Source organism: Pagrus pagrus (genome assembly GCF_965226575.1).
Source record: "Pagrus pagrus genome assembly, chromosome: 16".
Taxonomy (NCBI): domain Eukaryota; kingdom Metazoa; phylum Chordata; class Actinopteri; order Spariformes; family Sparidae; genus Pagrus; species Pagrus pagrus.
The window spans coordinates 15,433,102-15,451,106 of NC_140200.1; the positions used below are offsets into that span (position 1 = coordinate 15,433,102).

The 18,005-nt window shown below is 41.2% G+C and overlaps 1 protein-coding gene across 2 annotated transcripts in view; it reads right to left on the reverse strand.

Moving 5' to 3' along the window:
* Window positions 1-7,000: 7,000 nt before the first annotated feature.
* Window positions 7,001-18,005, reverse strand: part of slc24a4b (solute carrier family 24 member 4b) — a 41,776-nt gene continuing 30,771 nt past the window's right edge. Inside the window, exons 11-17 of one of the 2 annotated variants that reach the window (XM_084378062.1) lie at window positions 15,446-15,615; window positions 15,064-15,199; window positions 14,299-14,465; window positions 12,660-12,774; window positions 11,443-11,555; window positions 11,235-11,300; window positions 7,001-10,387 (exon numbers count right to left, since the gene is read on the reverse strand). In XM_084378062.1, the coding sequence (XP_084234188.1) occupies window positions 10,238-10,387; window positions 11,235-11,300; window positions 11,443-11,555; window positions 12,660-12,774; window positions 14,299-14,465; window positions 15,064-15,199; window positions 15,446-15,615 (917 nt within the window). In that variant the 3' untranslated portion in view covers window positions 7,001-10,237. Of the gene's footprint in view, window positions 10,388-11,234; window positions 11,301-11,442; window positions 11,556-12,659; window positions 12,775-14,298; window positions 14,466-15,063; window positions 15,206-15,445; window positions 15,616-18,005 lie in introns of both variants that reach the window. The other variant, XM_084378061.1, reaches the window with a different exon arrangement.

An 18,005-nucleotide genomic window follows, 5' to 3' on the forward strand; every position in this document is an offset into this window, starting at 1 on the left:
TTCTTGTAATGATGGATGTCTGTGGAGAGGCCTTACAAAAGTCCCCAGCACTCAGTGATCTATTCTACACTCCACATACATCCTGACTCTAACCTTGATTAGAGGGCTGCATCCATGACTCACCATTAGGCGATTCTCCCAAATGGTCTTATCGCAACCATCAGTCTCTATTGCACACTGCGAGCTTCACCAGGGCCGACCACTTAATATTCATGCATACACAGATAAGAGGGTATTGTGTTACCTTCGTGAACTGTTCGGCGTGTGCAGAATGGATTAATCAGCGAGCCACAATGCTCAGGGGACCGGGCTGTGGTGGGCGCTGTCATAAACTTATAAGCGTAAATGAAAGCTGAGCGTGCACTGTGTTAGAAAGTCCTGCTGTTAGTTGTGAAACAGCTGACTGTCTGAGTTTATGGCTTGATTTATATGCTATTTTAAAAGGGGCTCTATTATTGGCTCGTTTGCCGAAATTTAAGAAGAAGAGACCCAAAACAGCGTGTGACCACAGATTACTGCTCTGATAATGTCACTGTCCTCATCATTATTCAGTTTATTATAATTTTATCTAGTTATAAAGTTTGCAGAGGATTTAAATACCAGGGAAAGGTCACATGGTGCTAATGGAGTACGATAGAAATGTACAACTCAAGGATTGTGGACTGTCAGCTTAGAGACTTTAAAATGGAGACATATTTTGCTCATTTTCAGGTTGCTAATTTTATTTCGGGTTACTGCTATAGCAGGTTTACGTAGTCTGGCGCTCAAAAAAACACATCAGTTCTCATACTGTCCATTGCAGCAACACTGTTTTCCCTTTCTGTCTGAAACACCCTGTTTGAGCTCCTGTCTCTTTAAGGCCCGCCCCTCCTCAACACCCAGTCTGCTCTGATTGGTCAGCTCACACACGCCCGAGTCAGCACCACTAACAACAACAGAGCGGCTGTGCTCAGTCAGTTCTTACGTTATCAAATCATGACAATCACAAAGTCGCATAATTAAAGATGGAGCGTTTCGGGAGCAGTGCTTTCTGTGGGAGAGGAGCTCCTGACATTTGTAATATTTATAATTTAATGGGCGTCACAAGATAAATCTGAGGGCACTGAACAGAAAAAATGTTCCACTCAGGCTACAATTACGTTATTTTCTAACGTTTTTCTCTTCTAATTACTGTTTTGTTTGTGAATTACCAGACAATGTTCCACCTGAAAGGATAAGATCACCAAAATATGAACATTCAGTCATTATCTTCTCACCCTCATGCGGATGGAAAGTCGGGTGAAGTTTCATGGTCTGCAAAACATTTCTGCACAACAAAACAACATCTCTCCTTCATTACCCTGTTCCTAGTGTTTTTCCACTCATTACCCTCACCTGTGTCTCTCCACCTCACACCACCTGCTCTTCACTCCCTCGATAGTTTTGTTTGTAAGTCCGGTCTGTCGACTCATCCCTTCTGTTCTGATCCCGCTGTCGTGTTTGCCTTCATCCTGAATAAAACTTCACCCATTGATGTTCCTGCCTGCTGTCTACTGCATTTGTGTCCACCTTCTCTGCTCCGGCGTGACACTGAGATCCCAAAGTGATTTGAAAAGATGTTGTTTACAACCTTAAGCTGAAGCTAAGCTAAAAGCGCATACCCTGTCTGAAGTGGGTGCACGAGCTCGACCGCGTTTTGAGGGTGTAAATAAGGTCTTTTCAAATCAATTTGGGATCACATGGCTTCCAGAGCCTTGGATTAAACTGGAGCTGTATGGCGCCACTTGTTTTCCTTTTTAAGTCCCGGTCTACTTCAGCTGTTAAGGAGAACGCTCCAGTGCTGTTTTGCTGTGAAGCTCCAGAAATGTTTGATGGACTACAAAACTTCACCCTGAACCCTGACGAAACCAAGTAAGAATCACTCTTCGGTTCAGCTGATCACCACCCTCCCAGTGCAAAGTGGTGGCAGGAGGGTTATTGCTTCATTTTTAGTGAGGTTTTCGGAGTACAAACCAAAAGGACTGGGAAACACGCTGCTATGACAAACACTATTTCCTATCAGTCTACTTTCTGTCAACAGTTTTTATCAAGACATTAGGGGCTGCAGCAGCTGTTTATCTTTACTGTCGATTAACCTGTCAGTTACTTTCTTAATTAGTTGTTTGGTCCATAAAATGTCAGAAAATGGTGAAAAATGTTGACGAGGGACATGTCTTTTTTAGTCCCAAACCCAAAGATATTCAGGTTCACATTTAAGAAGCTGGAATCAGATAATTTTGACTTTTAATCTTTAAAAGATAATGACTCAAACAGATAATCATTGCTTCTCTACAAGAACTTTTAGTTTAAAGTAGTAGCTACCAGTGAAAACTAATTGTTTTTCATTGTTGTGATTATCAAGAAAATTGAATTCACTTTCATAAAATTGGGTTGGAAGCAGAAATCTCAGCCAGTCAGCAGGATAAAATGTTGACAGCTAATGTTTCTCCAAAGCACCGATACCTTCACATTTATACGTGTCAAAGGCTACGTACCATGTTGACATTTCTACAATACACGTCATATCACATTCACATTATGTCTCGATGACCTGACTTTCATAAAGGGAGGTGGAGGTGTTGGTGGAGGTACAGGTGAGAAGGCTGCCAAGCCAGTGACCACAGTTTAAGACTAACCACGTATGTCCAGATTTGGGTCTTTGAAATTTTTGATAAAACTAAAGGAGGGGGTGCTCCTTTATCAGTTGAGACAATTCTCCTATTTCTTAAGCCAAACAAACCATTTATAATGTCATTGGATCATAAAGCCACAAAGCTGAAAACATGGCGGTTTTTCTTAGCTCATGAACAGTTGACATTTTGGAGATAAGTGGCTTTGAATGTAAGCGTGAACCAACTGAAATTTCTGACAAGGGATCACAGTGCTTTATACATCTGTAAGCATGTCACCAATGGATGTTTTTAAGGAGACCTCGGGACAATTTCCCGACGTGTTTGTGGCGACAAAAGCCAGATATATTTGACGGAAAGCCGTGACATCTCCAAACATGACTGTGGTGACAAAACAGGTATTTTAAGTCCAAACATGATGTTTTCCAAACCCTAACCAAGTGTGTTTTGCACCTAAACCTAACCAGAATATAAGCACAGCACTGTCACAAGATAAAACTGAAAATATAACCGAAAGAAATGTAAAGTTTCAGCATATCCGTGGATGCATAAATGTATATTCCCAACATTTATTCTGGCGACTGGGTTGGATATCTCAAAACCCAAACTATCTGCATGGAAACATACCACCGGAGTTAACAATTTTCCTTGATTTGTAATTTGAGTGGAGAAACACAAACTTTAAATAAAAATACACAGTCACCAGCTACCATCTGAGCAAGCCGAACCAAACCTGTAGTTAAGGTTACAGGGGCGACTCACAACACCTTGTGTTCAGCAGCACAGGATGCCCTTTTGAGAGACTACAGCGAGCGCCAGCAACCCAGTTTGCTCACCATCCATCACTGCAGCACAGCAATTTACCCAAACTGCAGGAGTGGAGTCAAAAATACAGACAAGGCGCAAACAAGGAAAGAAAATGTCCCCAAACTGGAACTGCGGGGGCGGTGGGGTGAACAGATAAACAACTTTTCAAAGCAGGATTACGCTGCTGTATATGTCAAGGCCAGGATGCGTGGGCCTTGTCTCTAAATATGGCACAACAAATAGTGGAGGGGAGCTAAGCTGGTGTTCACGGGAGACGCGCAGAAGCTGCCCGAACGGGGCTTGTTAGGGGGGCAGAGAGGGACCTCATCAGTGCACAAGATCACGGCTGACAGAGAAGCTTGTTAGCTGCGGCCGGCTAGCCAAGAGGGCGGCTCATTAGGGAGAAGCACCAGGAGCCTGCATGGGGCCGTGCTGGTCTCACCAGATGGCTGCCTGTCTGCTGGCTGATGGATACTGACATCCATCATTAACAAATCATGTGTAGTGTGTTTTTGATTTGCGCATGAAATCCTATAGAAAGCATCCATGTCACAATGTGATATGTGAAGCCTTGTGTGATAGACTGCCAGAGACTCTTATTCACTTGGGTAAAGGAGCTCCATTTTCAATCCATCCTGAGTTGTAACAAAGTTTGGCATGACACTGGGATGTGAATCCTTTTGCAACAGTGCCCCCTACTGGTGCTTATACTTGACAATCCTGATTTATGGTGGCAAGATGCAATTAAAACATGAATTTTCCAATCACTCACCCATCAATGGACTCCTCACATGTCACCAGGCGTCGCTATAAATAACAAATTGTTTGCAATCACCCTGTCTGGATAAGTGCAGCGCCCTCCAACTTGATTATCACACAAGACAAGTTTCCAGCAAGGACCAATAAATCATTATTCATCATTCAGTCGGGAAGAAACGCACCCTGTTGCAGCAACATCTCACTCACAAGTGGGACTCTTTGATTTGGATATTCTTTTGAGGGATGCTTAAGCCAAATAGCACATGATTTATTTGCCATCTAATCTCACACATAGCCCAAAAATTAAAAGTATTGTTGCATGGTATTGCTTTGAGCATCGGCTGTGAGCTGATTTGATCGGAAGATGCAGAAACTTTAATTAAAAATCAGTGCATTTCAGCGCTGGAGAGAAGCGCGGCCGGCAGCATGGAAAAAAGAAAGGGTGCAATCAAGCCAGGGTGATATGGCCAGAATACATTAAAGAGTTTTTGGAGGGGACAAACTGCTTTTCTTGTGCTTTTAATCACTGCCGGTGCAACCGAGTGGCCATAAGGAGAACATCAAACTTATTAACTCTACCTCGAGGGCCATTTCACATAGAAAGATTTATTGCTGCTCATATCAAAAGTGTGAAAGCTGCACCTTGTCATCTGACTTCTGGTTATAGGGAAAGAAAACTTTCAGTCAGCAAGTCAGAAGTTGTCCTCCGGCGTTGTCACCTTCTGTTAATTAAATCTTACAGCAATTCATTAGAATGAATTACAGAACAGACCATTTTTAAGACATGATATTGTAAGGATATAACACATTGTCCTGCAATCACAATCCAACTTAAAGGGACATTTCACTTATTTCAAGTCAACTACAACCTCCTGTCCATTATTCATTGGTTTGTTGACTGCCATTTTGAAGCCTCCAGTTTGGCATTATGGCCGTCACATAATCAAAAGTCATACTTGAGTAAAAGTAAAGATATCATGTTTATATATCACTTTGGTTAAAAGTGAAAGTCAGCCATACAAAAAGTACTTGATTAAAAGTCTTAAAGAATCTGTTCTTAAATGTAATTTTCTAGCAAGTAAATGTACTTAAGTACTAAATATACAAGTAAAAGTTTAATAATACATCTACATGTATTTCTATACTGTGTGCAATGCAGTGACCATTCTTCCGCCTAAACAATTATCAGAACCAATATATCTTGCTTCTTTTTTGATCGCAGATAAAATAAATTAATCATTTTAAATTGCACTACTTTGGTTCTGATGCAGCATTCAATCTGCAAAGTAACTTGTAACTAAAGTTATCAAATACATTTAGGAAAGTTAAAAGTACAATATTTGGTGGAGTGAAAGTATAAAGTAGCAGGAAATGAAAATACTCGAGTAAAGTACCCAAAACTGCAGAAAACTGCAAAGTAGCAAAATACTTTGTTACTGTAATTAAGTAGATTCTTCAGATGTCTGTACTTAACTTGGGTATATAACTTTTACTTTAACATTTGAACACAAATATCTGTACTTTCTACTACTCCCTCTACTATAGTTTTAATGCATCTGAGGGGAATTATCGATTATTTACGAAGCTTTATCGACCATAAATGTCAGTATTTAACGCCCTGGGAATAACACTCAACAATCCATTATCTTTCTGGCGGTTTACCAACAGCTCGGACAAATCCTACTGATTCTACCTTGAAGTTTGTTACTCTTTGAATGATATTAACATGACGTGATGTTCAGTTAGCTTTGCAGAGATGCCCGGTAGAAATGTCCTTCAGAGGGATATTTATTACTTCTAAAGTTTGAGTACATTTCAGAGCCTGTACTTTCTTACTTTTACCTGAGCCGGAAGTGACCATCTTTGGACGAGAGGGTGGAGCTAGGCAGAATATCCTGATTGGATTTGACTTGAGAATGCAGGGACATGCAATGCTAGTGACTTGTCAATCAGACAGTAGCCCTGCTCTAAAGCATACCCTGTGTTATTGTCTATTTTACTGTAAATGGGATCATAATGTACAAAATGAACATGATGCTGTGTTGAAGAATCCTTGAAACTAGTGATAAACACCACAAACTCATGAGGAAATTGATTGCTGAGGTAATAAATCAAGTGAGAAGTAGGGTCAATTTCTCATGAGCTTACATACACTTGAACTCCTTTTTGCAACCAGTGGAGTCACCCCCTGGTGGCCATCAGAAAGGATGCAGGTTTAAGGCTTTAGCTCCACTTTTCAGATCTGAAAGCTAGGTCCATATTTTATACAGGCAATGAGTCAAACAGGTGTCTGCTTTCTTAACAAGCAGGTGCATTATGGGAAGTGTAGGATCCAGTATTGTGTTAAGATACTACTTTTTTGACCCTTCTTTTTACAATCCATTTGTCTTGAACCCTCCAACTTTATGGAAGTGAAATACTACATGTCTGGAACTACAAAACTACAGTATCAAAAAGGAAAAGTGAATATTCAACAGAAAAATCGTGTTTTACAATGTAAAATTTGAAAACTAGCAACTGCGGCTGTGAAATACATGAGTAAAAACTACATTATGTTCCTCTGAAATGTAGTATAAAAAATATACAAATAAAACTCAAGTACTTAAAACTGTACTCATTTATCTGTAATATAGAGTTAAAACGGAGTCAAAGTGCCCTTGTAATAATTTTAAATCATCAGTACATGCTGTGAAAAAACGAAACAGCCCAACCAACAGATACATGTACAAATGGCTTCATTTAATTTATGTATTTCACAAACAATCCAAGAACTTATGAGACAAATGTACAGGAATTATTTTGCCATTTTATTTTTTTTTCTTCACATTATTGCTTTACAGTAAAATGCATTGGTTGGATATGTCCAGTATAGCAAGACAATACATTCATATAAGTTATACAGATGTCCTCAGTAATGTTTTATAGTAACTAACTTTACATTAAATATATTTTTTAATCATTTATTATTCTTGACAAACAACTCCCACGTCACATTGAGCTCACAGTGCATCAGGTCGCATTCAATCAAGAAATACATACCGGTCTTGTCTCGTGTTCGATTGGCCATTTCTGTGTGTGCGCTTAAGTTTGTACACAGGATTTCCATACAATCTGGATTTATGCAGAGCTACGACAAGTATGGCATCTGAATTCTACGTATTTTTTCTCTTCTTCCAAAAAAAGTGACTTGGTAATAAAGATGCAATTTAGACAACCGGTGAGAACGTACACTGTGCGTCAAGATGAGGACAAAAAGAAGAGCAGTGTTTTTGTTTTTTTTCCCCTGCTGTGGTGTTAACCACTCAAACCTGGCAACCCGGGACATGACCACACAGAGCAACAACAAAAATATACGCACAAAAAAAAAAAAAACCTTAACACTGCACATTCTGAATCAACTCAAGTACAGTACAGACGTTCCTTCCCCACAGAAAGCGTCATAAAGAATTAGGTCCTGTATGTACAGAAGACCCACTGAGAAGGTTGAGGGGGAGGAGGGGAGTTGTAGAAGGATATCAGTGGGTGTGTGGAGGAGTCTATGGGCCCTGTGTGGTCACCTCCGTCCAGTAAACACAGCTGTTTCGGACCCCGACAGAGTAGCAGCTTAAGGGGGTCCTGCTTTTTTAAAAATTCCTTAAAGTCTGCTCTCATCCAGGTCCTTTAAAAAGTCCCGAGGGCGGTGGAGAAAAGCCATCCGTTCATCCATCCATGCGTTCCCTGCTGCCCCTCTGCTCCTTCAGCTAGGGTTGGTGGAGAGTTAATGCCCTTGTGCAAGAGGGGACAAGAGTGGAGAAAGAGGAAAAAGGGAGCGTGTGTGTGTAGGAGGGTGGGGAAATCAGACTTCCCTCAAAGCTGCTGCTCCAGAAACGTCCATCCTTTAGGAACACCTGTGAGCTCATACATCAAGTTACTACTAGACAAACCGACGTCACATCTCCACGGGATCCCCGTGTCTTTATATGGCAACCTCGCAGGGGCCTTCCGTCACATAGAATTCTTTAAATTGAGATTGCATATACAAGAACCTGCTGCCGACAGCGTGGCAGAGGAATATTTTCAACACTTAAAACACTCCCCACGCTCGTTTGAGTTTTTTTTTTTGTCTCTGCACCTCACTTGTGGACTCCTCACAGGCATTTTTGCATGATGGTCAAAATGTCTGGATTGCAGTGTAGCTCGTAGCTGCCGGTTTTTGTAAAGTGGGTCGGGGCTGTTTCCATGGAGATGCCCAGAAGCCCTCAGCCTTTTGCTGTGCTGTGGAGGAGCTGCGGTTTTTAAAATGTCCCAGCATGCACTGCAGACAAGAGGCGGGTGTGCTCATGGTGTTAACGAGGTCCCGGTCTGTTCAGGAGCCCGGTGTGAGAAACGTAGCACACACACATACAATGTTCTCTCTCTCTCGCATACGCACACACACACGCACGCACACAGTCACATGTACACTGAAAACACACACACACACACACACACACAGAAGGAAGCACTAGTTGATTCAGAATGAGAGGACGGCTGTTAAAGTGCAATATCTACATGTAACTCAAAATCAACAGACCATCACCATCGACACCTCCTGGAGTTGTCCTTCTCCGAGTTTCCCTGATAACCGACGGCTGTGGTTGGCACCCCTGTCCTGGGTAGAGGGGCTGCAGTACCCCCTACTGGCCAGAGGGTGTTATAGCAGACAGTCAGTGTTAAGAACCGTCTTGGTTTCTTTGCATTTGTTTTTTTTTTTTTGTTTTTTTTTAAAACAACTGCCTCCGTTCTGCTGCCGCCTCGAGATGAGAACGAGTCACCTGATGATGACAAAAATCAGATGCATCCCACAGATCTGGAGCCAGTTTGTTTCTGAAGTTGTGCAGAGGGAAAAGTGGACCGACCCATCACTGAATGTAAATAAACGCCGGAGTGGAGTCGCCGCTGCCACCACCAGCCGGACACCCCTCTGAGTGGTCAAATCTCCTTACAGCACAAAGCAAGAAAAGCGTTTCCATGTGCAATTTGTTTCAGTGAAAAACAGGCAATGTCCTATATTTGCAACAAGCCCTCCTCCGTATTTCATACTAGACAAAACCTTGGATTCAAAAAAATAAATACAAAAAAAAGAAAGACAACAAAAAAAAGTGTTTACAAGTTTACATTGTGCCGTGCTGCATGTGCATAACACCCTCACAGTCAACTGATCTGGACTGTGATACATCTTGACACAAAGTGTCCTGACAAAATGTCTTTTTTTCTTCCTTTTTTTTTAAAGAAAACAAAGCAGATTGGATCAAGCAGATGAGGGCTAAGAAGAGTTGCAGAGGGTAAGTGAAGCGCTAACAGTATCTGCTCCCTGATGCCAAAGGCCATGCCAGGGGGAGTTGGGTCCAGGCTGGAGGAGGGGAGCTGCCAAGGACAAAGCCCTCCTCCAGGGGGGGGGTCGAACGGGGAAAGGAGTGTACTTTTTTTCTTTGGGTGCTGGGGAAGCTAATTTCTTTTAGGAATGACTTCAAGGAGGGTTATCTCTACATGGGGGTTTTGGTTGGAGTCTTGGGATTTGTCTTTTTTCTTCACAGACTCTGGTTTGGTTTTTGGAAAAGCTTTGGAAATGTTGTGTGGAAAATCTACAATGTGAAAACGGTGAAAACACACACCAACAATCAACAGGGGGCACTTATGATTCTGGAGGTCCCCGACATCTAAAGGCATGCTAGATGGGTAGAAAGTTAACAGGCGCACAGAGGAAATAAAGAATTTACTGCAATAACAGGCAATGCCCGAAATAATGGGCATTAAGGACTGGCACTGTGTGACAAGAGGACAAATTAGAGACACAGAATGGAGTCCACTCTTACAGCGTGTACTGCCTCTTGAGGAAATGAGATTGGTATTTGGGACTGGAAGGATTACGAGCGAGAGAGCGCAAGGGAGGAGAAAAAAAAACAGAGTCTGCAGATAGGTCCAGTATTATTGAAAAAAAAAACATTTTGGGGTTGCTATGGGGATCGTTGAGGTTTTGGTATCCGAGGCATGCTGCTTGTGCTCTACTCTTCCATGCACATGGGCAGGTTGACGAAGGTGAAGACGTTGTACTCGATCATGACGGAGAAGCAGAGGAAGATGGCGTACAAGACGAGGACGTACAAGCCCAGCTTCAAGTCCAGCCTCCATTTATTCAGGTGGATTCCCAGCACCTGCACACACACACACATACACATACACATCAGGACAAGCTTGTGCAGACCCCAGTGTGCTCCAAATTACATCTTAAAAGGGCAACTCCACCAATGTGACAGCACCGGAGGTAATCAGATTACATGCAGCTTCCTCTGGAGCCACAAAGGGCTTTTTACTACTTTTTCATATACGCAGACCTGACCCTGAAGTTACCCTTTAATTTGCACTAGTTTGAGTCAAAGGCTGCAAAGGCTATATCTAGGCTTTAGCAGTGTGTTGTTGATTGTTGCATGCATTAAACAAACTGAAATTACTGCTACTTGGGTCAAGATGTGAGACCGGATGCAGGCCCCTCACGCTGCAGTGTGACACTGGACATCGTTGATCATGTAGCCTCTTTGGCATTTTTATCTGCTTTCATCAAGATCCCATTATTTAAAAAAAAAAAAAAATCTAACCAAGAAGGGTTTTTTGTTAAAGTAACATTTGACAAGACAGAGGAAACACAATTTTTCTTTTTTTTTTTTTTTTAGGAGGGCCACTGCTGCACTCACAATTTCACATTTCACTGAACAAATCAGAACACATATACAACTAATTAAGAGTCTAAATACAGCCCCTTTGCACTTGCACTATCTGCAGTTTAACTAGCAAAAGACAGCTGGACACGCCCGAAAAGCACTTGTGCCATGGTCGTTATACCATGTGCCATATTGGCCATTTGTGCCAATTTGTCACCTGTCTTAAAGCACTGTGGATATTTTATTTTAAACACATATGGTGGCACACTACTGCAGGTGATCTTTCAGCAAGCGGTCAATACGTGACAACATTGTGACATAAACATCATTAAATTTTGCTCACCGTGAGGGCCACAGAGCCGAGCAGAAGCACCACCGAGTACAACAGGCCCCGACTGTTGATCATCACCTGCAAACACACAAGACACGGAGAGATCAACAATCATCATCCTCTGCAGATCTTAAATCTTGCTATTCAGAACCAGAGAGGACATCACCAAAACACAGAATCGACAGCATCTGAGATCTTGTAAAGTAAACAAGCTCCTCACCACTGATCCATAGTCGACACACATGGTCTGTAATGCCCAGGGGACCCCAAGGCCCACCAGAATATCAAACACATTGCTGCCAATAGTGTTGGACACTGCCATGTCTCCCAAACCTGCAACAAAACCAAATAAAGTCATTAAAAAAGACATTTTAAGCAAAGATATGACGTTTTTCCATCAAGACTTTCAGGTCAAACAAAGCAGTTTATTTCTAGATAAAGATAAACCTTTTGCTGTTCTGTACTTTCTGATGTTCCCGAGGGCCCTAACCTTATTCAGCGGGGAAGGTAGTGACGCAGGGCTACACTGTAATGTCTATAAACAGCTCTGCACTATTTTCTCTTGTTCTTGTGCTCTGTAATAATCTGCACATCCCTACTTGTTTAACTCTTTTCCATGCGAGCAGAGAACACCACATTTCTGGACACTACTCTGTAAGTATGTCACACAACATTTGTAACGCTAATAAGTGCTCCTATTTGTATATGTGTATTTGTTGTGCATGTTTACAATTTATGTGGATAGAGAAATGCATCAGGACCAAACCTACAGCCTGCAAATCATCTATCCTTTTTAAAGGAACTGTTTCCTGTTTTAAGCAGCCCTATTCTTGATATTATTAATAGGTCACTTTTCATGGCCTCCGTGCCCTCAGCTTTTAAAACTGCCATTATTAAGCCAATGCTCAAATTACAAAACCATTTCCAATCTTCCTTTTATGTTGAAATTCCTTCATCTCCATTTTTAAGTTGTACATAGAAGCAGGTCAAGTGCAGCAAAAACAGACAATATAGACAATAGGATCATTACATCTATCAATGTCCTGGAACACAACAAAAATAGGAAACAAGTTATTGTAAGAACAAAAACAAAACTCCGCAAGAAAAAAGCTAAAACCCAAAAAACAAAAAAATAAAAAAATAAAAAGGAACATCATTTTTATTGCTACTGAATCATGATTTTTCAATTTAAGTAAAAATGATTGATTGAAGATCGAGATATCCATCTTCCCACTTGAAATAAGCACTTTCAAACAGAAACAAGACACTAATCCATATTTGTGGTGCTTGTTTTTTGAAAATGAGGACGTCTTGGTGGATGAGTGTAGTGGAATAACACGTGTACCACATAACCGCAACTTCCATTTGACTCTCCACTATATAATAATAAAATCAACAAAAGTGCAATCTAAAAACGTTTCAGAGGGAAAGGTATACCTTGCCGAGCCACAATGAGACTGGCTATGCAGTCTGGGACGCTGGTGCCGGCTGCCAGGAAAGTGATGCCCATGATGACATCAGGGATTCCCAGAGTGTAGCCAATAATAGTCACCTGAGAGAAACATAAAGAGGGTCACCTCAATAATAGCATTCTGTCTTTGTTAACCTTCTAACCAAACACCCATGTTCAATGTCCCCCTCACTTCGCTTTTCACAAACACAATTGATCAAGCACACGTCATCTTCTGTCAGCAAGAGACGTGTTACAGTCACCATTTTCTCAGTGATGATCGGATTGATTTTCCAGGCCACTCCTAGTAACACTTAAATATAAGAGCCAGAAAAGCTTCAGAAGGAGTTAACATTTTGTTTTCATCTGCAGGCTCAGGTCTCGCTCCATTGATGCTGACGCCCTTTATCTGAGATGCCACTGTTAAAGTCTCCACATATATAAGGACGATTGTACAGGGCATACTGATAACGTTTCATCTCGATTGGCTATGGACCTAAGCATAAACAACCATGGGAACATGGCTCTGAATTTCTCAAGGGTTGTAAAAGATTTGTCTTAGACAGCAGACTAAACCTTCAAGAGGTCTGGACACTTTAATTGACTGTAAGGCAATCACCTCCTTTGAGCTTTTGGACAACAACACTGATTGTGTCTACCGTATAGGAGATAGATACAGGTTGACTATTCTGTTGACGCTCAAATTTATAGTTAATGTTACGGTACAATGGAGATGTATTCTTCATAAGTTGATTTGGTGGTAATTCCAGCAAAAAAGACAGCTAATTAGTTTATTATGATACATTTACATACATAATGGGTAGAGAAATTAATGCTAGCCTACCTACACAACCTGATTTTTCAAGTCAGAGGGGGGCAGATCATACAGTATGAGGATGCAGAACTCAGAAAAAGAATAAAAGAAAGGCAGGAAAGGAAATCCCACGATGTAAGGGCCCATTGACATTACAGCAAACTCAATCCATTTCCGATAAGAGAAAATGGCTCCATAAAAAGGCAGTTCAGAGGCAACAACCCATATCAATGGAAATTGGATTAGATAACACTGACATTGAAAGCAAAATGGCAGAAAGACTTTGCAGATTTATTTTCAGGAAATTACATTCCACCTGATTTTGATGACACATCTTAAAAAAGACATCTGTGTGACAAAATGTGAGCGGGAGATGATTATGAATCCACTTGGCTGAAGCCCAAATAAACGTCTGAATCATGACATTGAAGATGTTAAAAACACTGTAGAAATCCCAGAGTTAAGTTTTCAAATCTCATCTTTGACAGGCCCACTTTTACCAAATCAAGACGTGCTTTGACTATGGTACAGTCCCATAAGCATAGTCCATTATTAAACCCCAGAATACCCCTTTAATTACAGGGACATCAGCCTCTGTGGTACAGCTTACAAGTACTCTAACATACTGGACACTCAAAAGCCATCTCCCGTCTTCAACCTCATTTAAAATGGATGAATTTCATGTCAACCAAGTAATCTATTCATTGATCAATATTTCAGCACCACGAGTCTCAAGTAAAATTAAGCACAAACATGTCAGAGGGAATGTCTCACTCAAAAAAAAAAAACAACAACTTAATTATTACACTCACCATCCAGACCATGAAGTAGGAAAAGACGGCGATCCAGACGGTGGACAGGATGAAGGAAAGCATGAAGTACTTCTCCCAGCGAGCCTTGGCACAGTTCGGGATCGAAAAGAACAGCAATAACAGCAGAGGCCATGAGATGAGCCACTTCACCTTGCTGCCAATACCACCTGCAGCAGAAATACATAAGCACACGAGATGAGCCTCCGCAGGTTTATGATCAGCAGATATTGATCAAAACACATTTTTACGGTTTACGGGATGCCTTTTTAAGTAATGTCCTCGAAAATATGCGTATTGTCCAGATGATGTGAACAAAATGCCTGTGCTGCCTTGTAACTTGGGTACTTGGCAGGACCTTACGTCACTGCCGTACAGAGAGGTGCTGTCTGGTTCTCTGGGCTGTCCTGGAGGATGGTGAGGGACCGACTTCACGATCAAAATGACCACTAGCCTTTTTCCTGTTATTGCCATTGATCAGATCACATTATCCATAAATCATCTCACTTTCAAAATAAATCAAATCTGGCTTCATCTTATTGATAAAGTGGATTTATTCTTTCCAGCAACCGGATAGCTGATGTCATTCTCAAGCACACATACAGCCCTCTGAAAAATTTATGTTTTTGGCACTAAAAATAGACTTAAATAGATTTTATTTTAATAAATGAAGCCACTGACTAATTTGAGCAAGGACATTAGTAACTCCTCTAAAGTATACATCCAAATTAAACACACACTGATCAAGTAAATACACAAATCTCCTACTTGGAATATGAAACGGTGAGATGCTGTCGCTTTCCTCCGACTCCTTGGGTTTGTCCTCTGGCACGTTTCCATTCTCGATTTCCACCTTCCCGTCAATCACTTGTGTCTCCATTCCATTGGCAGCTTGGACCAACTTCTGGCGCTTTCAGAAAAAAGAAACTAAGTCAAAGAGCACATGAACGCACACACGCTGCTATTCTGACTTCAGCGCTGCCGCCATATTTCTAATGCTTCTGCAGTGATAAACAACAAACACGGATATACTGTGCCAGTGAGATAAGGAGACGCTGTGGGGCTTGGATAGTACAGACACTCAAAAGAAACTGAATACATAGCGGCGGCAGCTAAATTGTCTTATTGGAGCAACAACGGGCAGCAGTACCTCTGTAATGATGAGGCGACTGGCCATGCGCAGACGCGTCTTGGGTCCAAAATGGCTGGTGACCATGACGCGGAGGCCAGCTTCTGGAAACCTGAACTTGGAAGGGCTGGCGTTCATGATCTCGTCCACCATCACCACCGATCCACGGCTGTAAGCCTTGGTTGGCTTGACTGAGGAGGTTGAACGAATACGATACAAATATTAAAAAAAAACAACTAATGAATAATTGAAAGAGAAACAATCTGACAAAAACATAACTGCATATTTAATCATTTCTATTCATTTTATTTGTCTGATTTAAGTGTGTGTACTTAATTACATCCTATTGGATATGAAGTGTGAGTTAAAACTTAACTAGACTGCACAGAGCAAACTGTTCAGAGGGAGAGCTCTGTACTGTGCTGGAAACATCGTTGTGTAGTCTGTAGCAGAACAGAGTCCTGAGCCAAGTTGCTATGGAATATTAATGGACGCTGAGCCAGAGCCATTTTGTCACCATGTCAGTTAAAGCTGCGCCAGGCAAGATTTTTATGTCAACATACACGCCCTATATCACAACGTGGGCTCAGTTCAATCCTTACACAAATCAAAGTGTTCCCTAAACAGCGCAAACGTCTCTCGTGTTTCCTAAAGCTCTGAAAAACACTCCTCCTCTTGTCCTGTGCGACCTGCAAATTGAAGTAGGTGCCTTCATGTTGCCCTTTTGTTGACGAGGGAAGTGATTCTAGGTACAGGACACACAAGTGTTGTCCACCATGTGATCGTTATACGTAGGTTTGAACCATTTTAATTTAAATATGTCGTAAAAACAGTATCGTCGATCAAATGTGCTCAAAATGAGCCGACTAGGTGAATGTAAGATGAAGCTCTGAACTGAATCAGTTTTCCTGTAATAATGAGTTAATTGTATTTGTTTTCTCTAGATCACAAGTTACTTACTTAATTATTATGTAATTACAAGATAATTTTCTAAGAGATCTAAAGAAAACCATTTTTGTCACCCCGAGATATATTAATCCATTGTGACAAAAAGGTTTTTCCTCATAGATTAATGTTGTTAGATCAACAGTGCCATGACAGCATGCATACATGGCATCTTGACAAGTGTAGTAAGCTTAAAATGTCATAGAAAGTCTGATGACAAACTATCATTATCTCGGGAAAAACATTTGTTATTCTGTGATAGTGACATTAATAACTCGTGATTGAGAATAAACAGAGGAAATAATAAGTTTGACCCATGACCATATAGAGCTTCTGTAGTTTTTAAATAGTTTGGTTGGATGCAGAAGTTTTTTTCCAATCCTTAAATACTTAATCTTATGAATGAACTGTGAATCACCAAATTTGGAGATCTGCGGTTTTCAATGGGTGAATGCTTTGGAAAAAGACTTTCCATCGGACGCATGTTGAGACTACATATGTAGCACAGGACACACGTATGTAAACTATGAATGTGACTCACAAATCAGCAGAAAATCCTGGAGAAGAGCACATTCAGTTTTGATGCAACCGCTTAATCAAAAATCCTCACATCATGTGTGGAGTAAAGTCATCAGGGATTCACCCCTGGACTCACCAGTGCTGAACCTTTCCCCCCCCCGTTCTCATCCCTTTGGTATATAAAACATCACACACCAGCCGGGTTGACATCAGGCGATTTCTGAGGACTGAACTTCAAATAGCTTCCAAAAATTGCCTGGTGCAGCTTTGAAGTTTGGCTACCAGTTGTGAATATTTATGGATGGACCGAGATTGATTTCAAAATCTGTGACATGAAAGATGTAACCTCTGGCATCTTCGGGTGGACAATCTCAGGTGGTTGACACTTTAAACATTTGGTCTTCATCTTGAAATCTTTATTGGCATCCCATAACTCCCTCAGTTGCTCTGTGCTCGCTGTATAAGATGCAGTGTATGGGGAATAAAAAAGTTCTACTGTACACTTATTAGTTTAACTCAGGCCTAATTTGACTTATTATGCATGCAAGAATGCACATAAATTAAGTGTGTAAACAGAGCCGGCATAAACATTTCCTCTTGTGAAATTCATTACCACTTCAGGAGTGAGTGGGTCTACGCCCCTGAGACCGGCAGGAGAAAAGTAGTATGCAAGCAGAAAGAATTGGCACACGGCAGCACTGTCGACAATAAGCAAGAGTAGGTTTAGTAAGGCTAAACAGACAGGCATGTTAACACTAATGCAGCCAAAGTGGGAAGGTTTAAATCTCTCAGAGGGGCTAAAATGTCAATGATTAGACATGTCCGAAAAGGTCAGAGTCAGGAAAGGAAGAAGTGGAGAGCTGTGGCTACGAGGAATTCTCACCCAAACATGACATTAAAAAGATGTTATTTAGAAAAGCCAAATTTTTCCAGAAGTTTTTTAATAAGTGTGAAACCCAAGACAACAAAGTCCCCCGACATTAAACCGCATTACCGAAGAAAGATTAAAGATTCATTATGCTGCTCCCGTTTTAAACAAGAGCCTTTCCTTTTGTGCCCCATGTATGCTCAGATAAGCTTCAGTTGCTTATCACCCAGAAAAGGACTTAGCAGGCAG